The following is a 26,698-nucleotide window of genomic DNA, read 5'->3' on the forward strand; positions in this document are numbered from 1 at the left end:
CAGGGGAAATCCAGCAGGCCTTTGATAACGGCCATAAACCAGGGGGCAGCCCAGCATCCCCCCCCGCCCCGCAGCCAGGCCAGCATCAGCACCCCCACCCCACCACAGGGCCTCAGCCGTCCTTCCATCAGCTCCTCATCCCCGGTGCCGGGATGAAGATCGCTCCCTCCTGGCACCCACGCCGGCTGGGGAGGGATCCCCTGGCAAGGGGGGGACCTCTCACGGTGACACGAGGTCCAGCAGTTAGTGGGGGGACCTCCGGCAAGGCAAGGTTGGGTTTAAAAATGATTATTTTTCATTGCATCTTCTCCATTTAGCAGCTATAGGAGGAGGATGGTGGCAGCCCTTCCCCACAACCCTGCATCCCCTCCCCATCCCCTCCCAGTCCCCAGAACCTCCAGGGTAGGTCACAGGTCCCCAGCCATTGGGGATGGTCCCAAGGTCACCACGGCCGGCACAAAGGGCATCCCCCCCGCCACCTCTGCCGCCTGCATTAAGGCTTATTGTGCGTGCCAGCCTCTGCTCTAATTACCTCCCCATCTCGGGGCGTCACGCTGCGAGCACGGCTCTGCCAGACAATAACCCACGCTCGGTTAACCCCCATGCTGCGGGGGTCACCGGGGAGGAGGTGATGTGGGGGTGGGGAGCACCCGGACACCCCACGCACCCCTCCGAGCACTCGGGGATCATGGTTCAATTTATTTTTCTCTCCCGCCCTCGGTGTTTCTCATCCCCTCCCATCGCCTCTCCGCTTTGTGGTTTAATTAGTCTTTCCAAGTGGCATAATCCCCCCGGGAATCTGCTTGTAGCGTGTGCAGGAGAGAACCACTAACGATGCTTCTTAATTAGCCGCTCCCCCTCCCCTTCTTCGTTGGCTCCCCTCTGGATGGCAGCCCAGGGACAACGATAGCAACCCAGGGACATGGCGGGGAGAGGGGACAAAACAGGGGGCAGCTCCCGCTCCCTCGGGAGCACTGCAACCTCGGACCACGGTTGGCACAATCAGTGCCACACGTGGCACCCCACACCCCCCATCCTAGGGGGGGGCCGGGCACCCCACAGACACAGCCATACCTGTCTGCCCTCGCTCCTCCAGACCCCGTTGACCGTCTTCGTGGGGGCAATGGTGACAACGGGTGGTGTGCTGGGCACGCTGTGCCCCCCTGGGGGCACGATGATGGGGCCCATGGGGCCACGCTTGGGCGTGCTGGCAGGGGAGCTGTGGTTGGTGGCTGGCGAGGAGACCGGGGATGACTCACTGCTTATCGAGGACCCTGAAATTAAAAATTAAAATAAGTGGGGAAAAAGGCAGCTGTTACCCAGCTGAAACCACCCTCTGAACAAGCTGAAGCCATCCCATGCCATCCCCAGTGGGACACCCCGCTGCAGGGACCAGCGATGGGGCACGGGGATGCAGGCAGGGCCATCTGCATCCCTCCAGCCCCCGAGGCTGGACCCCCATCCTCCCATCCTGGGAGGTCCCAGGGAGCCCTGTCCCAAAGGAGGTTCCCTCCAGTGCTAAAAGGCTTTGCCCCACATGGTATGACAGGCACCCTCTTGCTCCCATCTAAGAGGGACTGCCTGCTGCCCACCCCCCCCTCCCGTAAAGCCCTTCACAGGTGAGCCCTGCCCGCTGCCAGCCTTGGCGTGAGTGACACCGATGCGATGCCAGCCCCAGGTGGCCACTTCTCAAAGCCGAGCCCACAGGCTCCTTAATCCAGCTGCCAAAGTCGCCGTGCATGAGCTGGGGCACTCGGGAGACACTGGGACAAAGGAGTCTCCCTGTAACCCCTGGGCAAGGCTTTGGCTTTATTTGCATAATACATCTGTATTTTAAATTATACCCACTCTGGGGATGCTGGCGATGTATCCAAGGGAAAAATAAAAATGGAATTAAAGCGGAGAGTGCGATGTGGGTAGAAAAGCAGAGCTGGAGCAGAAATACAAATTCAACGTTAACTAGGGCACACGGCGCCGGCATCTGCTCTGCAGCACACTGACTGCTCCTAAACCCCAGCCAGGCAGTTTGGGGGGCTTCTACCCCCCACAACCCTGCTCCCACCAGCCCGGAGTCTGGGCCAAGAGAAGGCTTCTGACATGCTGGCAAGGACCAGCTACAGGTCACCAAGGAGTGGCCCACGGTGACGGCAGGATGCTAGCCAAGAGGTGGCGATGCTCCCCATTCTGGTACTGAGCCTGGCACCCAGAGGGGCTTTGTCTCCCCCGAGTGTGCAAGCCAGCTCCCCTGAGCGTGCAAGCTGGTTCCTTGCCCTGCAAACACGCAGTTTGGCTCCTCTGCGTGTGCAAGCCCTGCAAGCATGCAAGCCAGCTCCCCTGAGTGTACAAGGTGTCTCCTCGCCCTTCGTGTGTGCAAGCCGGCTCCCTTGAGCGCACAGGCTGGCTCCGTGCCCTGTCAGCACACAAGCTGGCTCCCCTGAGAGTGCAAGGCAGCTTCTCGCCCTGCAAGCAACTCATCTCCATCCCCCTCCAGAAGTCCCACGTACTCCTCACCACACTCGCCCCCAGCACCAGGGTAACACCGGGAGGGAGCCAGGAGCCGGCGGGGCCAGGAATGCCGCAGGGAAGCGCGAGCATCCCCAGGCATCCCCAGGCAGCGGGAAGGATGCTCAGCGGAGCAGAGAGGCCAAGCGGAGCAGCCCACTGCCGGCCGCCCTGCCTTATTAATTATTCCCGAGTCGCTCCGAATTGCTTTCATTTCAAGAGCAGCAAGACTGGGGGAAAGAGAAAGGCTGCCCGCGACAAAGGAGGCCGCCGATACGGATTTGACACCCACTGAAGTCTATCTTGTCAGCGCAAGGCCAACAACAATTAGCAGCCTAATCCCCTCTGAGCTGGGAAGCCATTACTCACCACGCGATAGCGTTAACAATCAATACCATCACAATGAGCCCGGCAATTAATGAAGCTAAAGTCTTACTTCAGAACCTTAATTCTCGCTGTGTGGCTTTAAACGGGAGGGTTTGTGATCGTTATAATTAACTGGTGGTATTCAGCCAGGAGTTAGTCAATGAAACTAATCTGGATTGGAGATGACAAGAGGCACAGTGTGATGGTGTCACCTTTGTTTTCTGACCTCCCGCTTTCCGCTCGGCGATAGCAGATTAGCAGCCCAGGCTGACAGGCAAATGTAATTAACAGCTGAGACCCTGAAGGAGGAGGGGGGGCAAAAAGAAAGGAAGGGAGGCGGGGAAATAAAACCCACCCTGCAGACAGCCCAGGGCAGGACTCGAGGCAGGAGCCCCCAGCCAGGAGATGGCTTCGGGGGCTTCTTGGGGCTTTGCTGGGATGGAGTTGGCCGGGATGAGCCCCTGCAGCTGGGGATGCTGTGAGAAAGCGGGACATCCCTACAGACGCCCCAGTACAACTGCCAGTCCACAAAGCCAGTAAAAAAGCTGGTGATCCTGGGTGGACCCCAGTCGGCATCACCCCATCAGCTGCATCTGCCATGGCAAAGCACCTCCCATTGTGGGAAAGGAAGCAGGGTGAGGACCTGGGGGCAAAGCAATTTATTTCCCTGGGGCTAACAACCACAGTGTTGAGAGAAACCCCCTTCCTGACAGGCACCCAAACCCACGCCTATTAAAAACCTCCGGGATGAGCCACTTCGGGCACACAGATGGGCGAGGACAGGTTTTTTTTGCAAACTGACTATGCAGTCATTAAGGGGAAATCCAAAGAGAACACGGCTGCTTCTCTCCAGCACCATGAAATCCATGCCAAAACCTGCTGACGTCCCTTTGGATGGGCTGAGCAGCATGGTGGGGACACAAGCCATGGAGCGTTGGGGGGGAAGAAAAGGCAAAATAATCCCCCAAACCCAACCAACCGCCCCGAAGGAAGCGGATGGGCTTTGGAGGAGACAGCGGGGGAGAACCAGGAGCTCCCAGCGAGGCTGAAGCATCATCAAGACCTGGTTCCCTCAGCATCACGGGGACCCGGTGTCCCCACGTGCTTCCACGGGAGCAGCTGATGCCAGAGGCTTCGGGTCACGGCCCTGCCAGGGTCTTTCGTGGCTGGTGAGGGGCTGCAAGGAGGGTCCTGCAGATGGCACTTGCAAAACGGGTCTTCCAAAACAGAGCCTTGAAAAAACAATGTTCCAAAAGGAGTCTTGCAGAAGGGATCTTCCAAAAGGAGCCTTCCAAAAAACATGTTGCAAAGGGTCGGGTGTCCTCCCCAGGAACCAAAGTGCCCAGGCAGTGGGCAATGACCCAGCGGGGAGCACCCACCAACAGAAGTACCAGGGATAAATACTATTTCATTGCAAATTAATGATGCCAGCAGCCTCCTGGTGAAATGCTTCATAGCTTGGGGACAGGTTGCTTACCCTGCACATGTGGGACAGCCCTGGCGATTCCCTCAGGACACGCTCCTCATGGCAGCGGGGACCTCAGGGTGCCCTGGCGCTGCAGCAGCAGCAGCTCATACCCCCCCATCATGAGTTGCACCCCACACCCGAGCAGAGACAGGGGGTGCGATGAAGGATGCAGCAGCCACGCCACTGTAGGGTGACAGGGACCTCCTGGGGGCACCCAAATTTGCTGTTTAGCCAGGCAACTCGGCTGGGGAAGGAACAGAATTGAGGAGCCTCCGGAAAAGACAGTATTTCAGTGAAGCGTGGTGGGAAGGAGTGGGTTGGGGGGGGCAGGGAGGAACAGGTCCCCCCGCGCCGCACTCTCCCAGGCTTTCTCCCAGGGTATGGCGAGTGATATGGCATTTGGATTACTCCGGCTGAATTGAATTTCTAAACTGCCCCCTCGAGACAAGACGCCGGAGAAAGACATTAGCTTGGGAAATGGCGAGAAAATGCCGACAGCCAACTCCCGGGTGGCAGCAGCAGGGAAAGGCACTGATACTCGGCATTCCCCCCACCCCCGGTCCCTGTCCCCATCATCGTCCCCTACCTCTGGGTTCCTCGGCTTGCTTGGCGAGCTTGCGGAGAGCGGCGGCGAAGCTGGAGGAAGGTGCTGCCTGGACGGACAAAGTGCTGCTGGCTGCCGGGCTGCCATTGGGGACGATGGAGCCGTTCAGTGGCGAGGGGGTGAGGGGGCTGACGGTGGCAGTGGTGCGGGTGGCGGTGGAGAGCATTCCTAGGGACGGCGACTTCGGCTCATGGCTCATGCCTGCAAACAAGAGCAGCCCACGTCAGACAGGGGTACAGGGATGGGAATGGGGAGAGCGGGTCCCCAGATCCACCCACCCCCCCAGGAGCAGGAACAACCCGCAGGACAAGCAAGGCCTTCCCTCTGGTTCACCACCCCACCCCAAAACGCAGCCCAGGTTCATGCAATGGGGGGAGCGAGCAGGCAGGTGCAAGCCCTGCATGCTTACGGGGCAGCAGCTTCTCTCGCAAAGCGAGCACGCCAAGGTTGCTCACCCATGGGAGACAAGGTGACGCGGGGGCCAGCAGCTGCTGCCTGTGTCCCGCAGCCCCACCAATCCCCCCCGGGCTGGGCTGCTCCCAGGGAAGGGCATGGGGGGCTCAGCAGAGCCCCGTGGGAATGGAGAAGGTGTTTCAAGGGGACATGGGGACTTCACCATCCTGATGGAGGTGGTGGAGAGGGGGGCAGCTCCCTGACTCCAGTGGTGCTGCTAAAACCCAAAGCAACACCGCTGTACACGTAATTACCACCACCACACCCCCAAATCCCCACCACTGCAGCCTCAGATCCCCAATATTGCATCCCTGGGCTGCCAGCATTGCACCCCCAAATCCCTACCATTGCACCTTCAGTCCCTGCTGTGGCACCTTCAAATCCTCCATATCGCACCCCTAGTTCCCCCCACTTCATCCCCCAGTCCCCACCATCACATCTTCAAATCCTCACCACCGCAGCCCCAAATCCCCACCACAGCACCCCCAAATCCCTACACAGCACCCCCAGCTCCCCACCGTTTCACCTTCAAATCCTCACCACGGCACCCCTGAGTCCACATTGTTGCACCCCAAAGCCCAGGGGTGCTACAGGGCACAGTGGCCCCTGAAGGTGGGGGTTTGGGTGCTACTGAGTGGGAGGGTGCAGCCTGCCCTGCGTCCCCTCCAGCAGCCACTCCAGGGCTCTCCACCTCCCAAAATAGCAACTGCTGATGTCAGGGCCCTTAAAATAGACTTCCATACGAGCAGCTTCATTAACACCTGCCTAAAATTAGCCCTGCTCCCAGGTGGGCAGGTGGGCGGGGGGGGGGGGCTGAGGGGCAGCCCTCCAGCTCCCAGTGGGGCCGGAGGCAGCTTAAGGCACTGGCAATGCCGGAGACCCCAGAGCATCCCATGGCAGAGGGTGGCCGGGCAGAGTGGCAGGCGCCAGGGCGGGGGGGCCGTGAGTGCCACTCAGCGTTGATTAATCTTTGCCCCCCGGCCCCAGGAGAGGCGGCCAGCGCGGCGGCGTGCGCTCCCCTCTGCCCTCATTATACAAGCATTTATTAACTCCGGTGCTCTCAGCCATTGACTGCCGCCTTGTCGACACGCTCGCCTCATGTAAATTCATTACCAGAACAGCTGGGAAGCCAACCTGCCGGCCTGGCCCAGGCACCCCCAGGCTTTGCACCGGCCCTTGGTCCCCTGGATGAGTACCTGGGTGCCTCCCCAGAGAGCAGGGAACTGGGTTCTGCCTGCAGCACCATGCACCATCCCAGTGGGCTGCAGCACCCCAGGCCCAGCCTGGCATCCCCTGGGCACCAAGCTGCATCCTCCAGGCACAGCCCTGCATTACCCAGGCACTCCCTGCTATCCCCTGGGTGCAGCCCTGCACCCTGCGGGCACTGCCCCACATCCCCTGGGTACAATCCCACATCCCCTGGGCACAAGTTTGCATCCCCTTGGCAGAGCCCCGCATCCCCTGGACACTGCCTGCCATCCCCTTGGCATTGCCCCGCACCCCCCAGGCACTGCCCTACATCCCCTTGGCACCCCCCCGGCACCCCCCTGGCACAGCCCAGCACCCCCCAAGCACAGGCCTGCAGCCCCCCAGGCACCGCCCTATGCCCCCCTGCCCCGTTTTCCCCAGCTACTAACCCCAGCATGACCCCCAGCCCCAGTGCAAGGTTGGACGTGCCTCGCTAACCAGCCGCTGGGGATTAGCACGCTCACGCACGCTCGCCGGGGCACGGGGGCTGGCGGCAGAGCATCACCCGTGTGATGCTCAGCTGATCCCCGTGGCCCCAAACGCCTCCCAACAAACTCATGATCCCGCCGGGATTTGCCGGGCAAGCGTGGGGCAGCTCCGAGCCAGCAGCTTGCCGTGAAGCATGTGGGGAGCTGGCGTTCCCCCCCACCCTGGGCTAACGCAAGCTGCGCCGCTGCCCCAGCCGGGCTCCAAACCAGTTTTGCCACTCCTGGCCAGTGATAAAATCAGCGCCTCCGCCCCGGCTGGGGCCCGAGCAGCACCGCTCACCCGCCTTGCCCCGACGCAGGTGGCGTCCGTCTGTCCGGGCGTCCCTGGGCTGCTCTGCGGGACAACTGCCAGCTGGGGAAACTGAGGCACGCTGGGGCGGGGAGTCGGTCGGGCACGAGCATCCGTGTGGGGATGGGGATGCAGGACTGCGCTCCATCCCTCCAGCATCCCATCACCAGTGCGGCACGGGTGCTGCTCACTTCTGTGGGTGCCACCATCCCCACGGTGGCTGGGGACACCATGCCGCCTCACAGCGAGGTGGGGCCTCCCCCCAGCTCTCGCCCTCCTCCTGCCCCTCCCCGGCTGCTTTTCCCAGCAGGCAGATCCGTGCGGAAAAACAGGTCAAGTTCGGAGCCTGGCAGCAGCCCGGGGTCATGACAGCGGTTGCCTCACCGAGGCAGGGAGCCAAACCCTGAAACGGGACAGGCTGCCCCCCGCCCCACAGGGAGAGGGGCTGGCACCCCCAACGTACCTGCCCTCGGGCACCACTCGCTGCCTTCGCCCCCCCAGGCAGGCAGCTGCTGCCTGTACGCCCCCCTGCCAGGCCACGGCAGGCTGGGGGTGCGGGGGCTGCAGGACGCCTGCTTCCGCTGCTGAAGCCACGGAGGAGGCTGGGGACCGGGGACCAGGCGACGTCCCTGTCCCTCCCACGGCATGTGCCCGGGCACGGCAGTGCAGGGAGTGTCTGGCATTCCCAGTGCCTGCTGGCTGCCTGCCCGTGGGAGCAGGCAGGTCCCTGCCCGGCAGCAGGAGGAGAAGGGGATGGCAGGGCCATCGCCGCGTCCCCCTCACCCTTCCCTGTGCCACCACCGTGTCCTGGCACCCCTTCCCGCAGTGCCACGCACGGCACCAGCCAGGGTTTGGCATCCCTGATGGTGCAGGACCCCAAGCCCCTGGCTCCTGGGGGCGGGGGTGTCCCTGCCCCCGGCCCCCCGCAGCCCTGGTGCAGGGCTGGGAGCAGGGAGCTGGGAGCGTGCCATCATCTCTCCATCTGCTCCTGATGACGCTGGCGGGTTTTTTGGCAGCGGGAGCCTCCTCCGGCAGCGAGAGCAGAACCAGTCTGGCTGCCTGGTGGGGCTGGAGACAAATAAACCACGCCGGCTGCCGCCGCGGGCAGGCAGGACTGGGCTCCCAGCACCCTGAGACCCCGGGATCCTTCTCCCGTGGGCAGGGGGCACAGGGTACCCTGCCTCCCCATCCCCACTGCAGGCAGCTGCCGGGAAATGCGGCGCAGGCAGGTTTAGCACCTTGGTTTCTGCTCCCCCCGCCGCCCCCCAGCACCTTGAAAGGCCCCTAATGAGCATGAAGTGCCCTTCAGAGCAGATTGCCATTGAACTCAACCTGCACCAGCCGCCCGCTTTAAAAGCAGCTATTTTGAGCTCCCGGGCTCCCAAGCGCTGGAACTAATAATTTATTACCAAATACGATCAGGCAGCAGCTCCAGCCCCCGGCAAATGGAGCGGAAAAAAACCCCAGCGCAGCGGGAGGCCGAGGGAGCAGGGAGAGCTGAGCATCCTCCATCCTCCCCGGGACGGATCTGCACCCACCGCGCAGGACCTCGGCTCGGATGGAGCCCGCTTGGCCAAGCCCCGTGCAAAGCTCCTCCACACTCCCTCTGGACGGGTCCCCAAGGAATTTGGGGTGATGCTCCACTGTGCAAGGTCCCACTGCCTTTCCCCCCCTCTCTCAGCACCTCAGTTCCCGCTCCAGAGCCGCATCCAGCTGCACGCTCCAAGCGGGAACAGCTGCTTTGCATGGATTTTCAATGCTAATGGCCTCGCATTGTTAAGACCCCCCCTCCCCGATGCCTGAATGCAGCAGGCAGGGCCCCGGCCGGCTGCCTGTGTGGGCAGGAAGGAGGGCAGGCAGCCAGGGCCAGCACGTGCCCATCGTCCCCCCACCATGTGCCCCGTCGCCCCGAGAGCCAACAGGCAGGGGACAGGCAGCGGGGACCACCTCATCTCCTACCAAGCTGCCACACATTTTCCACCCCTCATTAAAACAGCTCTGCTGCCGCACCTACAACATGCCCCATTAATTAATTAATTGATCGATCGGAGCCCGCACTCCTGCCCTCACTCCCCACTGCCTGGCACACAGCCGAAACGAAGGGAGGTGGCTGGGCTTGGTGTCCCCAGGTGTTCCCAGGGATGGAGAGATGCAGGCGTAGCCCCTGCCTATTTTTAGGGTCTTTGGGGCAGAGTCCATGACCCAGCCCAGGAGCATCCCACCTTAGCTGGCTCCTCAGCACCCTTGGAGGGGTCCAGGTAGGTCCCCTGGAGTGAAGGCCACCTTGCTGGCCAGGGATGGGATTCAGGGCTCCCTGGGGAGCCTGGCACGGCACCGAGAGTCCAAGCGCATGGCACTATTAGCTGGCTGCATCTCCATCGATCACTCCTCCATGGACCACTGATCTGGCAAACGACAACAAGCAAAACTAATAAGAGCTCGTTTGGAGGGCGCAGCGCCAGGGAGGGGCTGGGGCCGGCGTGATGTGGGATTATTTTTCTCCCTTGCCTCCCTGTGCCCAGCCCAAGCAGCCTTGGGTGCTTTTTAAACCCGTAGGAAATTGAGCTAGTAAAACATTTGCTTCAAAGCAACTTTATTCCCCATTTCTGCCCTGGCAGAGCAAGCTGGGGGCTTCGAAAATAAAGTGCCTGTGCCCAAAGGATGCTGCTGGCACCCAAACCCCTCTCTGCGGCACCCAGATTGGCACGGCAGCTCCTCTCAGCTCCTGATGCCCAGACCCAGGTGCCAGCTGTCCCTCAAGGCCACCCCCCTGCTTTGGCAGAAGTGGGGTACAGCCCCCACTCCTCCTCTTTGCATTAGCTGCTGCTGGGGGGCTGAATGGCTACATGGGGTGCGTGGGTGGGTGTTGGGCATCACACAACACTGCTGGGCACTGCATGGGGCTGCCAGGCATTGTGTGGGAGAGAGCTGGGCATTGCAGGGGGCTGCTGGGCATTGTGGGCGGCTGCTGGGCATTGCAGGGGGCTGCTGGGCATTGTGGGGGGCTGCCAGGCACTGCGTGGAGGAGCCAGGCATTGCATGGGGCTGCTACACACTGTGTGGGAAAGAGCTAGGCATTGCATGGGGCTGCTGGGCATTGCAGGGGGCTGCTGGGCACTGCATGGGGCTGCTGGGCATTGCGGGCAGCTGCTGGGCATTGTGGGCGGCTGCTGGGCATTGTGGGCGGCTGCTGGGCACTGCATGGGGCTGCTGGGCATTGTGGGCAGCTGCTGGGCATTGTGGGCGGCTGCTGGGCATTGCAGGGGGCTGCTGGGCACTGCATGGGGCTGCTGGGCACTGCAGGGTGCTGCCAGGCACGCATGGTACTGCTGTGCACTGCATGGGGCTGCTGGGCACTGCACGGTGCTGCCAGGCATTATATGGTGCTGCCAGGCATTCCACGGCGGCACTGGGCACGGTGTGGAACAGGGCTAGGCACTGCACGGTGCTGCCAGGCACTGCACGGTGCCGTTGGGCATCCCACAGCGCCGCAGGGCATCGCAGAGCGCCGCTGCGCATTGCACCGCGCCGCTGGGCACCGTGCGGGTCAAAGCCAGGCACTGCACGGTGCTGCCAAACCTGGCACAGCGCTGCCGGGCACCGCACGGGCCGGGAGCGGGCGATGCCTGGTGATGCCAGGTTGCCCTCCCACCCGTGTCTCCCGGCCCCAGCTCCGACCCCATCCCCACGCCAGCAGCTCGCCACAGCCCTGCGGCGGGCAGCGCAGGCTTTGCCGTCAGCAGCGCATTGTTCTCAGCGCGAGAAGCCCTTGCCCAGCAGATGGCAGGTATAACAAAGCAGCTTGCTGCGGCCAAGCCAATTATTTATCTAATTATGATTTACCACTTAACCACATGATCTTTCTGCAGAGTTGTAGGCAATTAAAACCGGGGTGATTATGTGGATTATGCAAATCGGCTGGAGCCGAGCGAATAAAATTGGAGATTAGAGTTTCACGCAGGCTGGATCTTGCACGGGGCAGGTCCTGGTGGGGCAGGGGGAGTCAGGGGCAGGGCAGGGGGCTGCTGGCAGGGGCGGGGGGCCAGGACCCAGCCAAGCCAGAGGCTATGGGGCAGAGTTCAGAGGTGCCAGGGCAAGGCGAGGGGATGCCTCCTGCCACCCTGCTGCCTTCGAGGTGCTGCAGCCCCCCTCCGGCAAAGCCAAGGGGGTCCACAGCCAAAAGCTGCCCCCCATCATGGGGGTGGGTGGCCCCAGGGGACCCCTCACCACTGGCAGAAAGCAGCCGGTGACTCAGCTGGCACCGGGGATTTCCCAGCACCTCAGCTGCACCCCAAAAAAAGTGGAGGGGGGATTCTACAGCGCAGACCCCATCCCTCGCCCCATCTGTGGGCAGCTAATGAAGGGCTCCAGGGGCAACGGGTATTAATAACCGGTATTAATAACAAGTATTAATAACGCTGCCTGGCAGATTACTCTGCCCGCCTGGCTTGATATGAGATTTATGCATGGTGCGAACTCCGGAAATACAGAAGTATTAATGGTAATACCTCGTGTCCTAGCAAAGGTCACGGGCAATCTCCATCAATCCCACTGCTCCGCTGGCAAAGCCGGGGGTCCGGGCAGGATGGGGGGTCCCCCCTACATGCATGGCAGCACCACTGTTTATAACCCTGCGGATAGCCCAGCACAGACCAGAGGGAAGGTTTTACCATGGGATAAGAAATTAACACTGGCAAACAGCAAATTTACTGCGTGTATTTTCGGTTTCCTAACATTGACACCATCTGCTAGCAATCAGTGCCCCGCACCACCGGCCTTTTAGTTATAAGATGCTGTGGAGGTCTGGGCGAGACCTTGGCTCACTCCTCACCTGGAAGCCCTGGATCCCCTTGCAGTGTCCCATGGCGTCCCCAAGGGACAGCCCAGGGTCTCACCACCACCTTGGTGGGTGTCTCACCCCTTTCATGAAGCCCCCCCAAGAAAGGGGCACCAGCAAGGAGGGTTTGAAGCAGCAGTGATGCCCATGGAGCCAGACTCTGCTGGGGATGGGCACAACACGCTGCCAGCACTGGTGGGACAGATCCAGCACGTTCTTCATCATGGGGCAAAATCAATCAAAAACCCAGGTCTGAGGGTCCAGTGCCAGGGGGAGCAGACCCCTCTTCCCACGCCAGGATTTAGGGTGATTAGCACCGGCGATCCCACGTGCCGGTGCCCCCGCACGCATAGTATCTTCCCTTTTCGCCTACAGTAATCCTCAGCCTTTCGAGCAAATTATTAAAATTCACTTATATTTAATCTGCCTGCTGGAATTAATTGAATTTTTACGCTTGGCAAATGTCAGTGGGTGCACGCTGCCTCCCAACGGGAACCCGGCTGCAGGTGCAGCGGGCGCAGCCCCGGGCTTTTACTCCTCTCTGGGGACAAAACCCACCCTGGGGTGTGGGACAGGGTGCCTGTGGCAGCCACAGCCCCTGTCGGCAATGGGTGGTGGGATGCATGGGTGCCAGCACCCTCCCAGCTCTTCGGGAGATGCTCCGTGGCACCAGGCATGCATCCCTGACACCTGCCTTCCTCCACAGGGTGTGCATTAAACACTCCCCAAATCCCAAGGGATTCTCACATCAGCTCCCGGCAGTGCCTCAATAGCTTTGGAAGGGACATGGGGAGCCCCCTCCACTTCCCAACCCACAGCATTGCCAGAGAGTGCCAGCACCCTGCCTAGTGATGGGGTCCTCTGCCAGGCAACGAGAGCCTTCCTCCCCTCCCCGTCATCCTCCTTGAAAATTGCCAAAGCGTCTAATTTGCCCGCCGGGAATGCCGAGGGAAAAGAGCCTCTATTTTGCCAGTAATAAGCCCTCCAGACAAAGGCAGGATGAGCCATTCAGCGCTGGGAAGGGGGAAGGGTCCAGCCCCGTGCTGGAGCAGTGCTGGGGGCGTGCGGGTAGGGAGAAATTCCCTCCTGCCTGGGGGAGCTGGCACCAGGACACGCATGGCATCCCAGCATCATCCTGGGATGACCCAGGTGTGAGGTCCTGAGCTCCTGGATGGGTGCTGGTACGGGCAGCATCACTGGCCACCATGCTGGGGACACTCCTGCTCTGCAAACTGGGACCGATACCCAAATCCCATGTGGGCTCGCTCTCCGTTCCCCCGGGGACAGCCCCGGTTGCCACTCGGGGACACTCTCCCCATCCACTGGCTTTGCACCGCGATGGAGAAGTTCACGGTCGGCATGAGCCACGGGGGACCCCGGGGCCCGGCAGGCAACTTCCAAACTTGACTGGCGCTTGCCCCCCTCCACCGCCCGCCCAGGATTATCATAAATTAAGACATAATTACTCCATGGAAATTTACAGCACAAAGCTGCGGCGCTAACAAGTGTGTTTGGCGGCACCGGGAGGGGGGACATACAAAGCGCTATTGTCTGGCAGGCGCCAAAAAATCTGCTCTGCCCCGAAAACGCCGCATCCCGGGGACAGGGATGGGGATGGACCGACTCCATCGCAGCCGCCCGAGCGCTGCAGCAAGCCATGTGCGTGCCCCACGCGTGCGGGGATGGAGAGGGGCACAATGCTCCAAGAGGAGGGTCCGAGCCTGCAGGGCTGGGCAAGGGTGGGTGAAGGCTCCCCGGCGTGCTGGGTGCCCTCCTACCCCGTGCCGAGCAGTGCCGTGGCTCTGCTCCTCGCTGGCAGCTGATGGCACAGCGCCGCTAACAAAGACATCTCCTTTATTCCCTCAAATAACTTTGCACCCAGTCAGCTCCCACCCATGGGTGCTCCCACCCGTGGGTGCTGCACACAGCAAAACCCCAGCAACCCCACATCCGAGACCCCCTTTCACCAACGTCAGCATGCACGGGGTTAAAAATAAATCCCCTGGGGACTTGGGGGACACACACGGGGACCAGTGCCAGTGCTGGTGTGTGTGTGCCCCCTCCCCTCGGCGCCGCCAGTGCTGCCACACTCCCCCAGCTGCCACACGCATTAAAAAATAATAATCAACGTGGAAAAAAACAACAACACAGCGCGAAAAAATTCAGGCGGCTAAAACAAATCCAGCAATAAAGGAGCCGGGGATCCTCGCAAAGCTGGCTATGCAATTAAGCAGTTTTCTGCTGTACGCCGATAATCACCTAATTATACTATTAATGACAGTTCAACCTGCTCGGAAATAAAAGGACATTCTTCCATAACAGGATGCCAGCTGTTTGTTACAGATGTCAAACATCTTTAAAGCGTTATTATTAAAAGAAGGGGGGAAGGAGAAAGCTCAAGCTTGGTGATGCAGAAACGCAGCCGCCTTCCCCCCCCAAGCCCCTTCTGGGGTGGTGGGTTGGGGTGTCACCCACCCCTTTTTAATGCCAGTGAAATAAACCATCGGAGGGGTGTTGTGTCAGGGGAGCATCCTTCCCATCGGCGTTTGGTGTAATAAATACCCCGCGTCGGCTCGCGGCAAGAGGCGGCTGTGTTTAATTAAGTGCAGCGTTCAGGAAATAAAGTTAAAAATTAATAATAAAAGTGGAGGGGGGGGGAGGACAGGCACCCCGCTGCCAGGCTCGGGGCAGGGCTGGCCCTGCTCCCCCCGGCTGCCGGCAGCGCCTCGAGCGCGGCTGCCGCCGGCGGTGCCCGCGCACGTGCCACGGTGCCGTGCCAAGGAGGAGCGTCCCTGGCAGGTGCTGCCAGCCGGTGCCAAGGAAAGGGAAGGGGGGACACACACACCCCGTAGAGAAAAGAAGCACCTGCTCCCCCCAACACCCCGACGTGGGTGTGGAGGTGAGTGATGGCCGCAGCACCCCGGGGACCCCGAGGCACTGGGGGTCCGGCAGTGCCGTGAGGGGGGGGATGCCTGCTGACGGCGGGGAGGAGGCAGCGGTACCCCGCTTTCATCACAGGCCAAACTCCCGCTGGGGTAATTACACCTTGCCTGCTCTCCCCCAGCAGCACCGCCGCTCCGCACCGGTGCAGCCAGCCCCGGGGGGCAGCCGGGTGCCCACCTGCCATGGGGTGATGCTGGCACTGGTATTACGCACCCACCCGTGCAGCCACCCAGCTTTACACCCTGTCCTATATATCTACAGGCAAATCTGCCTTTAAAACCATCGGGAACCAGGTTTAGCCCAGGAATAAAAAGATTACAGAGAAAGGGGGGGGGGGAGGGGGGCCCGGAAGAAAAGCAGAAGAAAAAGGGGGTGTCTGGGAATAATTCACCCCCTCAAAGCCATGTGGCTGCTGATGTCCTGGGTACCAGTGGTTCCCTGGCACAAGCAGGATGGCTGCAGACAGGCATCAGATTTTGGGGGTGCTCACCTACCCGCTTGGAGCTGGGGGGGCTGTGATCCAGCCCCCTCCTCAGAGCAGGACCCCCAGCCCTGACCCCTTGGCATGCACCAGGCTGGCACTGGCCCCCACTCGCCAGACGGGACCCAGCAGGGAAAAACCATCTGCGAAGCGTCACCCGCAACCCTGAGTGATGCCCTCAGTCCCCCCTGCCGGTGTAGCTCTCGCTCACCACCCCCCTTCCCCCGGCTCCCCTCTTCCCTCCCCTCCTCAAACCATCACAGGGAAGCTGGAAAGTGGTTGACATGGTTGCCATGGCGACCGAATTTAGGACTGGCAAGAGGAGGAGGAGGAGGAGGAGGATGGCGAGGTGGGCAAAGGAGGAAGGTGGGAGGGCTTCCCAGCACCCCAACACAGCCTGCCCCCCCCACGGCATCCCCCGGCCCCCCCTCGGCACCCCACCGGCATCACCCTCGAGCACCCTGCAACCACAAACCCACTGAGGATGAGGAAGGGCCAACCCCAACCCCAGCACCCAGCCAGAGGCTGCCAAGAGAGGGGGCTCAGCCCCAAGCACCCTAAACCCAGCCCGGGGGTGGCCATCCCCCCCCCGGCAGTGCTGAAAGCAGCCAGTGACTCACACCTCGGCACCCGCCGAGCGGGTGTTTACGCAGCATCACCCAGCTCCTTCCATCTGCTTTGATCCAGGGGCTAAATATTACCGGCCCCAGCGTAAAAATAGGAACCATTCGGGAAGGTCCTGAGTCAGCAGCATCCACCACCGGCACCCACAGCCATCCTCCCCAGCACACCAAGGCACCCGGGGCCCCATCCTGCCCTGCTAGGGAGCCCCAGGGTCCCTCTGGTACCCAGTGAGTACCAGTGATTTGGGGCCATCCATACGGAGAGGGAGGGGACCCCAAAAGGCTGCATGCATTTGGGTGCCACCCTCGTACCTGCTGGAGCAGCCAGCCAGGCCCTCTGGGGATGCTCTGTGTCCCCAAGGGGTGCCACTGTCCCCAAAGGATGCCGCTGTCCCTGGAGATGCTTGTCCCCAGCCATAGGGTGACAACTGCACCCACGTATCTCAAGGGAAACCAGCCTGAGCACAGCTCCCATATGTACAGGCAGGGAATGGGGTCCCCTCCCTGGCCCCCTGTTCGCAGCTATGCTTGATGCCCGGTCCCCACCATGCCCAGTGTCCCCTTGCAGCCAGCTGAGCCCTGCTGCGCATCTCCAGCCCCATGACCGGAGGGATGCAGGAGACAGAAGCATCGGTGACAAGAGGGATGCTGGGGACAGGAGCATCGGTGACCAGAGAATGAAGGGACAGGAGCCTCAGCGACCAGAGGGATGCAGGGGACAGGCGCATGGGTGACCAGAGGGATGTAGGTGACACCGAGGAGCCAGCCGGCTCCCATGCCAGCCCAGCAAGCGTGTGACAGGGGCCATGGCCAGGCAGTCCCTGAGGCGGTGACAGTCCCCAGCAGGACTCACACCGCTGAGTCACCGCCACCAGCCCAGTGCTCATGAAACCCTGCGAGCCCAAGGCGGGGGGAAGGTTCACGTCTCCATCTGCTCCCACCAGACCTGGCCCACCAGCATCTCCCAACGCCCTGGCAGCTGCCGCTGGCGATTTCTCTGCTTGCCAGCGCCTCGAGCGTAATTTCCCTTAATTGCTTTAAATCTCACAGCCTGACACTTCCATGCTCCTCTCTGTCTTGCTTTTCTCCTCCGATTTTTTTACTTCCCCTCCGAGGTGCCTGGAAAGCAAAGAGCCGGCTGTAGCAGGGTTTTCCAGGGCACAGGAATTAGCACATTAGCAACAACGACAAAGCCAGAAGTTTCATGCAACAGGAGCTGCTGGCAGGAACCCCCACTCGACCAGAGCGTGCTAAATAAGGAATTTAAGGGGGGGGGGGGGGGGGGGCGGGGAATCAACCCCCAACCCATCTCCCTGCACCTGCAGCCTCTGGAGGAGTCCCCACCGTGGGGGACGGCCCCAAGGCTGGGCAGGCACTGCCCAACGGCAGCTGCAGGCAGCTGAGAACCAGCAAGGAGCAGGCAAGGGGATGGTGTAGCAACGGGGGGACAGGGAGCGGGACCCCCACAACCAGCAGCAACGAGGGCACAAGCTCGGAGCGTGCTAGGATTGAGCAGGGTGCTATGGGCAAGCAGGTCACCCGTGTCCCTGCAGTGGCACGGCCCTGGGGTGGGGGGTGATGTCACACCACAATCCCTCCCAGGGTGGGGGGGTCCCCAAGTTGAACCTTGCTGCCCCTCCGCCGCCCTTCCCGGCTCGCCTTCGTGCGCTCCGGCGCAGGCGCGCTCGGGCAGAGCTGCTCGTTCCTGTAACAACTGCCACATGCAAAAGCCATTTCCTGAAACAAACAACCATCCGTGGGGAAACCATCACACCGGAGCACGGCCCCCCAGGAGGGGGGGCCCGCCACCACCCCCCACCTCTTGGAGCACACCCCAAGCTCGCAGCCTGAGTGTGCGCCCTGAGAGGCATCCCCAGAGTGCTGTGAGCTCACAGCCTGAGCGTGCACCCCAAGCCTGCACCCCACGAGCACCTCGAGCTCACAGCCTGAGCGTGCACCCCAAGCCTGCACCCCACGAGCCCCTCAAGCTCGCCGCCTGAGCGTGCACCCCCAGCGCACACCCCGAGCATGCCCCGAGACTGCACCCCAAGAGCACCTCGAGCTCCCAGCCCGAGCCGGCAGCCCAAGGCTGCATCAGCAGGGTACACCCCAAGTGTGCACCGCAAGAGCACCTCGAGCCCACATGCCCAGCCTGCGGCCCGAGTATGCTGAGTGTATGCCCCAAGCATGCACCCAAAGGTGCACCCTGAGCCTGCACCCCAAGAGCACCTCGAGACCCCCCGAGTTCACACCCCAAGCCCCTATCCTGAGCGCACATCCCAAGCATGCCCCTCGAGCGTGCACCACAAACACGCACCCCGAGCACGCACCCAGAGCGCGCCCCCCAAGCCAGCGCGTGCTCAAGCTCGCCCCCCAGCCCCCCTCACCACTGATGCTCCCACAGCACCCCGACCCCCCCCGAGGGGAGGTCCCCCTGCCTCGCCGGCTGCCGCGGGGGCCAGTGCTGCCGGCTGGGGCGGCTCAGCAAACTTTGGTGCCCCAAGTCCCTGCGCCCAGGCAGCAGCAGGGCTGCAAGCAGGACCCTCACCCCAAAACACAGCATGCCAGCATTTCTCCCCATCCCTCCTCAGCCAGAGCGCTCCCCCCCCATCCCCGGCTCCTCGGGGAGGGGAGAAACCCCCCAGTGAAGGAGCAGCAGCAGGAGAAGAGGGGGGACGCAAGCACCCCAAAACCCTGCTGCAGAGCCTTGCAGTGCCATGCCGGGGGCTGCCTGCTCCCCCCGCTAAAGCTCGCCAGACCCCAAAACCCCTGTTAGGCGCTGAGAGAAAGTAACTTCACCCCCAAATCCCCCTCGGCTGCCGCTGGCTGGGCAGGACAAAAGGGGTGTCCCCAAGTTGGGGGGGACCCCGCAGGAAGACCCCGCGGGGGGTAGAGGGACCGGGGAGGGCCGGCAGCAGCATCGCTCGGTGCCTTACCTGGTAAGTAATAGAGAGGTGGTTTCAACCCAAACATGATTTATGTTACAGTTCCATTGCGGCCAGGAAAAAAAATAAAATAAAAGACCCAAGGTGAAGAGGATGTATCAGGAAGCAAGAAGAAAAAGGAAAAAAAACACACCAAAACCCCCCAAAAAATGAGCACCAAGCCACACGGAGGGGGTTGGAAAAATAAACCAGAGGCGAAAAAATACGGTGGAGCGGGGAGGAGGAGGAGGAGGAGGAGGAGGAGGAGGAGCGGGGGGAATCAAGTGCGTGGGGGGAGGAGGAAAAATAAAAATTGCAATAGCGGCGAGCGCAGGGCGCCGGCGGAGGGGTGGCGGTGGCGGCTGTCACCGGCGGGGCCAGGGCAGCAGCCCGGCTGCCATGGCGTGTCGCCTTCCCGGGGCTTTCCCTGCCGCTTCAGCCCCGAGCGGGGAACGCGGGCACACAAAAAGCAGCGAGGAGGAGGAAGAGGAAGAGGCGGTGGGACCCTCGGCGTGGGGGCGACGCACCCCCTGAGCTGGCCGGTGCGGTGGGGCGCCCCCCTCTGCCCCCCCCCGCTGGCGAAGGGTGCTGGCGGCGGCGGGTGGGCGACCCCCGGGGGGCTGCCAGCCGGGCTGCGCGGGGCGGCAGGCCCCCCCCAGGCCCCCGGGCTGCGCCCAGGCGGGAGGCGGCAGGCTTGCTCCTCGATCAATTTTCATGCAAGAATCATTATCGGTAAATTGGAAATCTGGCTACTTGACAGCAGATTTGTCTCCCCTAATGAAGGGGCGCGGGCAGGAGAGCGGCGGGCAGCTGCTCGCCCCAGCCCCGCCGCCCCGCTACCCCCGGGCTCCCACCTCCAGCCCCGGCGGTTTCGGGGCGCCGAGCCCCGGGGCACCCCGCCAGCCGGGGCCGGGAGGGCAGGAGAAGCCTCCTTCCCCCTCAAACCCGCTCCTCCTCCTCGCCTACAGACAGAACAATTTTTTTTTTTTTTTTTTTTTTTTTGGTCTTTTCCAGGATGCTGTTTCCAAACAGCTGCCGATGGAAGGGGGTGTAAAATAAAAATAGAAAATCAAAATCAAGCCCCCCCCCCCCCCCTCCCCCAGTCGCTTAAGGAGGAAGATTAAGAAATAAAACAATAAATATAACCCAACTTTCCTGCCTGCTGGGAGCTGCCCGCTGCTTCACAAAAGACGGGGGCAGGAAGGCTGCCCGCCCCAGCCGCTGGGTGGGGGGCTGGGGGTGAGCCCCCCGCCTCGGCACCCCCAAATCCCCCCTGCCCGGCCCCGCTCGCCCGGCGGGGGCTGGAATGAGCCGCACGATAGGATCTCCCCCATTCCCTCTCCGCTGATGCATTAGCAGATCCGGGAAGACATGCTTGCAGGCAAATAGGGCTAATAAATGCTATTACGGGGAGAGCGAGGGAGGCTGGAGATCCTGGCTGCACCATAGTAACGAGGGCCCGGCTTAATTTGCTTTAAGCAAACGATCAGCCAAGGCGGGGTAGGGAAGGGGGGGGGGGGGTGGGGAGCGTTGCTCGCTCCAGGCACGCATGGGCGCGCTTGCATGGGTGCACACTTGCATGGGCGCACGCTTGCATGGCAGCCTGCATGCCAGCGTGCCTCTGCGCTGCCCCCCTCCCTCCACCCCCCCCAAACTCCAGCCCTCTCTTCCCAAACTGCCGGCTGCTTTTACCACCAAAGTTCACGAAGGCGACGTGTGATATCTCGCCCCTGCAAGAGAAGCCACATCCTGTATGATAATGACCAGCCCTTCAAACAGCTTAAAGATACAGGGCCATTCCCATGCCCCCCCCGCCCCCACTGGCTGCCCCTGCCTGTTCCTCATCGTGGGGATGGAGGGGGGGGGGGGGGCAGGGGGTCCCAGCATTACCCCAAGCCCACCTGGCCCCACGGTGGGGAGGTTGCACATGGTGCTCACGGGAGGGCCATTGCAAAAGGTCCTCTTGGCTGCAAATGCACACGTGTCCATGCTCATGCACGCACGCTCACACGTGTGCATGCACGCTCACACGCATGCACTTGCATGCACCTACGTGTGCACACACACACACACACACGCACCCTTGCAGCTGAGTTCCCCAGGAACCCATTTGGCAAAGACGGAGCCAGTGAAAAACTGCACCCACCTCCTTCTCCTCCTGCTCCCCACGTTAAATATTGCTTTTCTAATTCCAGGTCGGGGGATTATTATTATGTCTTTTCTTCCTTCCTAACCTACATCTGTCAAGATCGGCGCTGGGAGTATTTCTGGCCTGTCCCCTGAGTCATCGCTCACGTCCCACTCCCTCCGAGGCAGCTCCCCTGTGCTGCCATGCTCCTAGCCACGGGGTGCTGGGTGCTGCTGCTCCTCTGCCGCATCCCCCCTCCCCGGCCAACCCCCCCAGCCATCTCGCTGCAGCATTAGGAACTGTCACTTACGGGGCGACACGACTCTGGCTGCCCCAAGCCCAACACCTTGATAGTAGGGGGGCAAGGGGAAACGCCCACCCTGGGTTGGAAAGCCTGTGGGGTCACTGTGTCACCCCAAATTCCCTCACCGCCCCCCACCCGTCACTGGCCCGCTCGCAGCCCCCCTATGCTTTTGGAGGGGTTGAATCTGACAAGCTCACGCAAGCACTGGGGGACCCCTCCTCTGCTCCCCCCCCCCCCCGCCCCCCCCCATGGCATGAGCTGTAAAAATTAATTTGCAAACATGTCATTACACAATAGCTGTACAGGCAATAAACCTGTAATTACAGGCGGCTGGGGGAGCGGGCAGGCAGGCAGGGAGGGCAGGCAGGGAGGGCAGGCCTGCTTGCCAGCTCGGGCTGTGGGGTTTCGCCCCCCCTGCTCCCTTTGTTCATTATGCAAACGAGAATTGCTTCACTCCTGGAAGTTGGGCTACACTTCAAAGGGGCACCCTGCCTGCGCTGCCTGCGCTCCCCACCCTGCCAAGACAGCCCTTACCCCGCCAGCACCCAGCACCCCAAGCCGGGAGCCCCCGTTGCTTTGCTGGGATGGGGAAACCGAGGCTCAGCGGCTGGGCAGCCCCGTTGGGAAACCAGCCCAGCCCTTTGCGACATCGGCCCAACCGAATTACCCGCCACCCTCCTCCTCGGCTGTCCCCGCTCTGCGGGTGATTGCAGGCACAAACCGGTGGCGAGCATCGCCCTGCCTCAGTTTACCCACTTACCACCCCACGGGAGACGGGACGCAGGGCACCGGTGTGAGCCACCCGCCCGGCCACCCAGCAGCCGGCTCTGCCACGCCTCGCCTCACCCCTCGTTAGCGGGAGAGCTTGACGAGCCTGACCCACTTCCCCGAGCGCTGGGAGGATTAATTGGTTCCTTGCTCACGCGAAGCCGCCGGGAGCTGGGGCAGGTGCCAGGCGGGATTAGCAAAGCATGAGAGCGCAGCTCGCGGGGCCGGCCGGGCAAGCGCGCCGCCAGCCCTGCCCATGCCGCCCAGCCAGCCGCCGCGATGCCGGCCGGCGACGGGGCACTGCCCGGCTCGCTCGGTACCCTCGCCACCGGGATGCTCGGCCTCCCCACAGGTGTCCCCCCGGAAAGGGATGCAGCCGTGCTGGGGACATCCAGGCCGCGGTCCCCAGCGGGATGCCCACCCCCCAGGCAGCTCACCCTAGGGAAACTGAGGCACGGCCGGCCCCTGCCAGCTGGCACCGGGCTCCACCGCACTCCCTGCGACCCAGCACCCTGAAAGCATTTGCCGGCGGGGATGCACGAGCAAGGAGAGGAGCAAGCAGCCGCCTCTCACCGTAAATAAGCGGCTCAGCGATGATTTCCTGCTCTTGTTGACCTTTGACTATGCAGAATAAAGACATAAATCCATATTTTAAACCCATCTGAGCGCCAGCCAGGCCCACAAAGCCATTTACAGCCTGCGATTTGGACGGGGCAGTGAGCAGGAAAGCGATGGTTTCTCGAGGTGACATTCCCCAGGAGGGAAATGAAGTGTTTTATTTGCAGATATATAGGGCACGGTCGTTCCTCCGCTTCCCCTTCCCTCCGCCCTCGGCTCATAAATAAAACATACGGCCGTGTAACCGGCTAATTACGGGAGGATGGCAAAACCCTGCAGGTCGCTGGGAAAAGAAATCAGCTTTTTAATCAGCCCACTTTCCTCCCCATCTAACTTAAGGAGAAACGGGCATTTCGGGTGCCGGGATGGATCCAAGACTCTCTGGTGGCTTGTAGGCTCCCGCCAGGGTTGTGCACCCCTATCCCTTGAGGCAGGTTTGGGTTTGGAGGGGGGGCGGGTTCAAGCTGCTTCTGGGGTTTTTTTTTTCCCTGGCTGGGAAAAGGATGTCTTTGAAAAGTCTAATTGTTCCTTACACATTAGATACATTAATGAGGTCTCTGATCAAGCGGCTGGCTCTCCGGCAAGGAGGCTTCAAGTAGCAATTTTCCATTTGTGTTTCAAATTTTAATGAATGTTCCTGTCTCCGGCTGCGATGCGCGGTGATAATCCGCACGGCTTGGGTCAGCGCTGGAGCAGGGGCTGCTGCGCGGGAGGGCTTGTACAAGGGTTTGATTTCTTTGGGGAATAGTTCATACAAAAAATGGTAATGGCAGAAGACAGTCTTCCTTCCCCCTCGGCTGCCAGAGCCCGAGAGCTACAAATCAGAGGGTTATTATTTCTTTCCGATGTCCCTAAAGTATCCTATATCTTTAGCAGGAGAGTAAAGTTCAGCCCTGATAAGATTGCGGCGCTGGGTGAGACACGCTTTTCCCCTCCTCCTGCCTTTTTTTTTTTTTTTCCTCCCCATCTCCTTCTCCCTCTCCCTCCAGCCGTGCAGGGGCCAGAGGGGTGTCCCCAGGATCCCCAGCCCCCAGCCCACCCAGGGCCACCCGCGGGCAGGGCAGAGCCCTCGTCCCACCATCTAAGGGCCGGATATGGAACCCACCCCGCCAGGACAAGATTTTTATAACCTTGTTTTGGCATGCCTGCCATTAACTTAATTTAACATCCATATTGCCGCTACTTAATTAAATAGATGAACTCATTTTACATTTGCAAGTCTTAATTCATCCTGAACAAAATTGGCCATGTTTCGTTCTTTCTACGCTACCAGCTCCCCGGAACAAATGACTGCCTTTTGTAGTTAACTGCTAGTACAGGTTAAAAGCTAATTAGCAGCCCGGGTTGGGTGTTAACTTCCTTATTTATCACCCGGCGCCACTCGATTAGCGAGGGGGCGCAGGCTGGCACTTCCTTGTCCATGCGTGGGCCCCGTTTCTGCAGGGGTGGTGCTCCCGCTCCTCAGGCAACGGTGCTGGATGCGTGCAGGACGCATGGTGCTCAGTGCATGATGCATGTGATGCATGGTGCTCGGTGCATGGTGCCTGGCGCATGATGAAGGATGCGCGGTGCATGGGGCTTGGCACATGGTGTGTGATGCACGGTGCTCAAAGCATGATGCATGGTGCTCAGTGCATCATGTTCCCACGGCACCCAGCAGCGTGGCAGGACAAGCTTGGCAGCACCCAACTATCAGCCAAGCAAACAGCCATCACCCAGCACCCCAGGAGTGCACGCCTCCAGCCCCGCTGTCCTGCTAAGCCATCGTGAGCTCTGCTGTACCCAGCACACCCTCCCTGTAGGTATCTGGGGAGAGGTCCCAGAAGCAAGCATCACCCTGCTTTTTCAGGCACGGCTCCTGTGCTCCCACCCAGCCAGCTCATGGGGTCCTGGTTTTTCAAGCATGGCTCCGGTGCTCCCACCCAGCTGGCTCACAGGGTGCCCGTGCCAACCGGCAATGCCTGGAAGCCGTGGTGGGAAGCCACGCCGAGGCTCCCCACATCCCACCCATGCAGGATGTGCTGGCTGCGGCCGGGGGCACGGCAGAGATGGGGGATGCGGGGGGACCCCGCCGGCAGGGTGGCCTGGCGATGTTGAGCCTGGCAGGAAGCTGCTCCAGGAAGGCTCATCTGGTTTGACTAACAAATCGCTAACTGCCTCCCCCGAGGCAGGTGGAAGGAAACAAGTTCCCCGGCTGTAAACAACCCCCCCGGCCCCCCGCTTCCCACCCACAGCCCCCGATGGCCCCCCTCCAGGCACCGGCCAGGGACAGGTTGAGACAGGAAAGCACTTGTGAAACATCCCCCCTGCTCTGACGCAACCCCCGGCACGGGGACGGGGCCCCCCAGCCCCTGGGGACGCGGGGACCCCAGGCAGCGTGTAGGGAGACACAGAGCTTGCACCAGCCCCAGCCAGCCCCGTGGGACAACACCTCGCCGGCGCCTGCCACGCTGCCCCGGCTGCTGGCGTGACTCAAGGGGACAAGCCAGTGCGGTGCCCAATGGCAGCACAGGGTGGCTGGGAGCAAAGCCCGCCACGCTGGGTGACACTGCAGTCCCTTTGCCAGCACGAGCCGGCAGCGGGGACGGGTGCACCCCACAGGGCAGCGTGCCCAGGAGAGGAGACCTGGGCACCGGTGGCAATCACCGTCACTGGTGATGTCCAGCCCATTACCGGGGCCGTGGTGGCAGCAATGTGGCGGTGGCATGGGGACGATGTGGCGGGAGGGGACCGATAGGCATCTGCCTGGCCCCGAAAACCGATCTGCCCCCGCCTGCTGAAATAACAGCGAGGGGAGGCAGCTCTGGTTACCGGCAGTGCCGGGGGCCGGCTGGGTGCCAGGGCCCTTGGCTGAGGGCCAGGTGGCTCGGCGGGCACCGAGCAGGGACCCCCGTCCTCCCCCCTTCCCGCAGGCACGGCACAGAGCTGCTCATCCCGCTCCCCAGCGTCACCCCTCCGCCAGGCTCCCCACCCAGTATTTCAGGTCTGGCACCCAAGCCGGCGCCTTTGGGAGCCAGCGGTCCCACAGGGACATCACCCCTGCCTGGGGCCACCGCCATGGGGATGGCACTGGCCACGCCGAGTGGGAGCGCGAACAAATCCTTCCCCATGGCACAAGGGTTATCCCGAGTGGCTCTGCCCACATCCCCCCAGCACAGAGGGGTCAGAGCCCGGCAGCACTGGGATGAGGTACCAATGGCCAAAAGCAAAACCTGAAGACGGGATCTGGCCCCTTTGGGAGGAGGGTAAGCGCTACTGGGTCCTCTCTCCCCCCCCCCAGACCCCACCAGGACCCCATCCCAAATCCCCACCATCAGCAGAAGCGAAGAGCAGGGCTGTAAGGAGCGAGGGTGATAGATAACAGCCCTCTGCACCGGCGAGATAAATAGCCCCAGCAGCGCCAAGCTGTACTCGGCCAGAAGCTAATAGGGGCTGTCAGGGCAGTTTAGAGGAGCAGAGCATCGTTTCGGGGCCCGGCTGGGAGGACGCCGAGGGGAAGTGACAAGGAAGCTGAGCAGAAAGCGACAGGCTGTACACAAAGAGCATGTCCTCTGTAAGTGGCGATAAACCTTGAAAAAAAAGAAAAGCTAAATCAGTTGTTTAGCCGATGTACCACATGCTGACAGGGCAAATGTGAAGGCTTTTATGGCCACA

At 61.7% G+C, this 26,698-nt stretch overlaps 1 protein-coding gene across 1 annotated transcript in view; it reads right to left on the bottom strand.

The window, feature by feature from the left end:
- The window catches only part of GSE1 (Gse1 coiled-coil protein), a 100,066-nt gene that overhangs the window by 9,083 nt on the left and 64,285 nt on the right, over positions 1–26,698 (bottom strand). Inside the window, 2 exon segments of the mRNA XM_055726630.1 lie at positions 1,075–1,274; positions 4,923–5,141. Of these exon segments, the coding sequence (XP_055582605.1) occupies positions 1,075–1,274; positions 4,923–5,141 (419 nt within the window).

The sequence above is a fragment of the Falco cherrug genome, chromosome 14 (assembly GCF_023634085.1).
Source record: "Falco cherrug isolate bFalChe1 chromosome 14, bFalChe1.pri, whole genome shotgun sequence".
NCBI lineage: Eukaryota > Metazoa > Chordata > Aves > Falconiformes > Falconidae > Falco > Falco cherrug.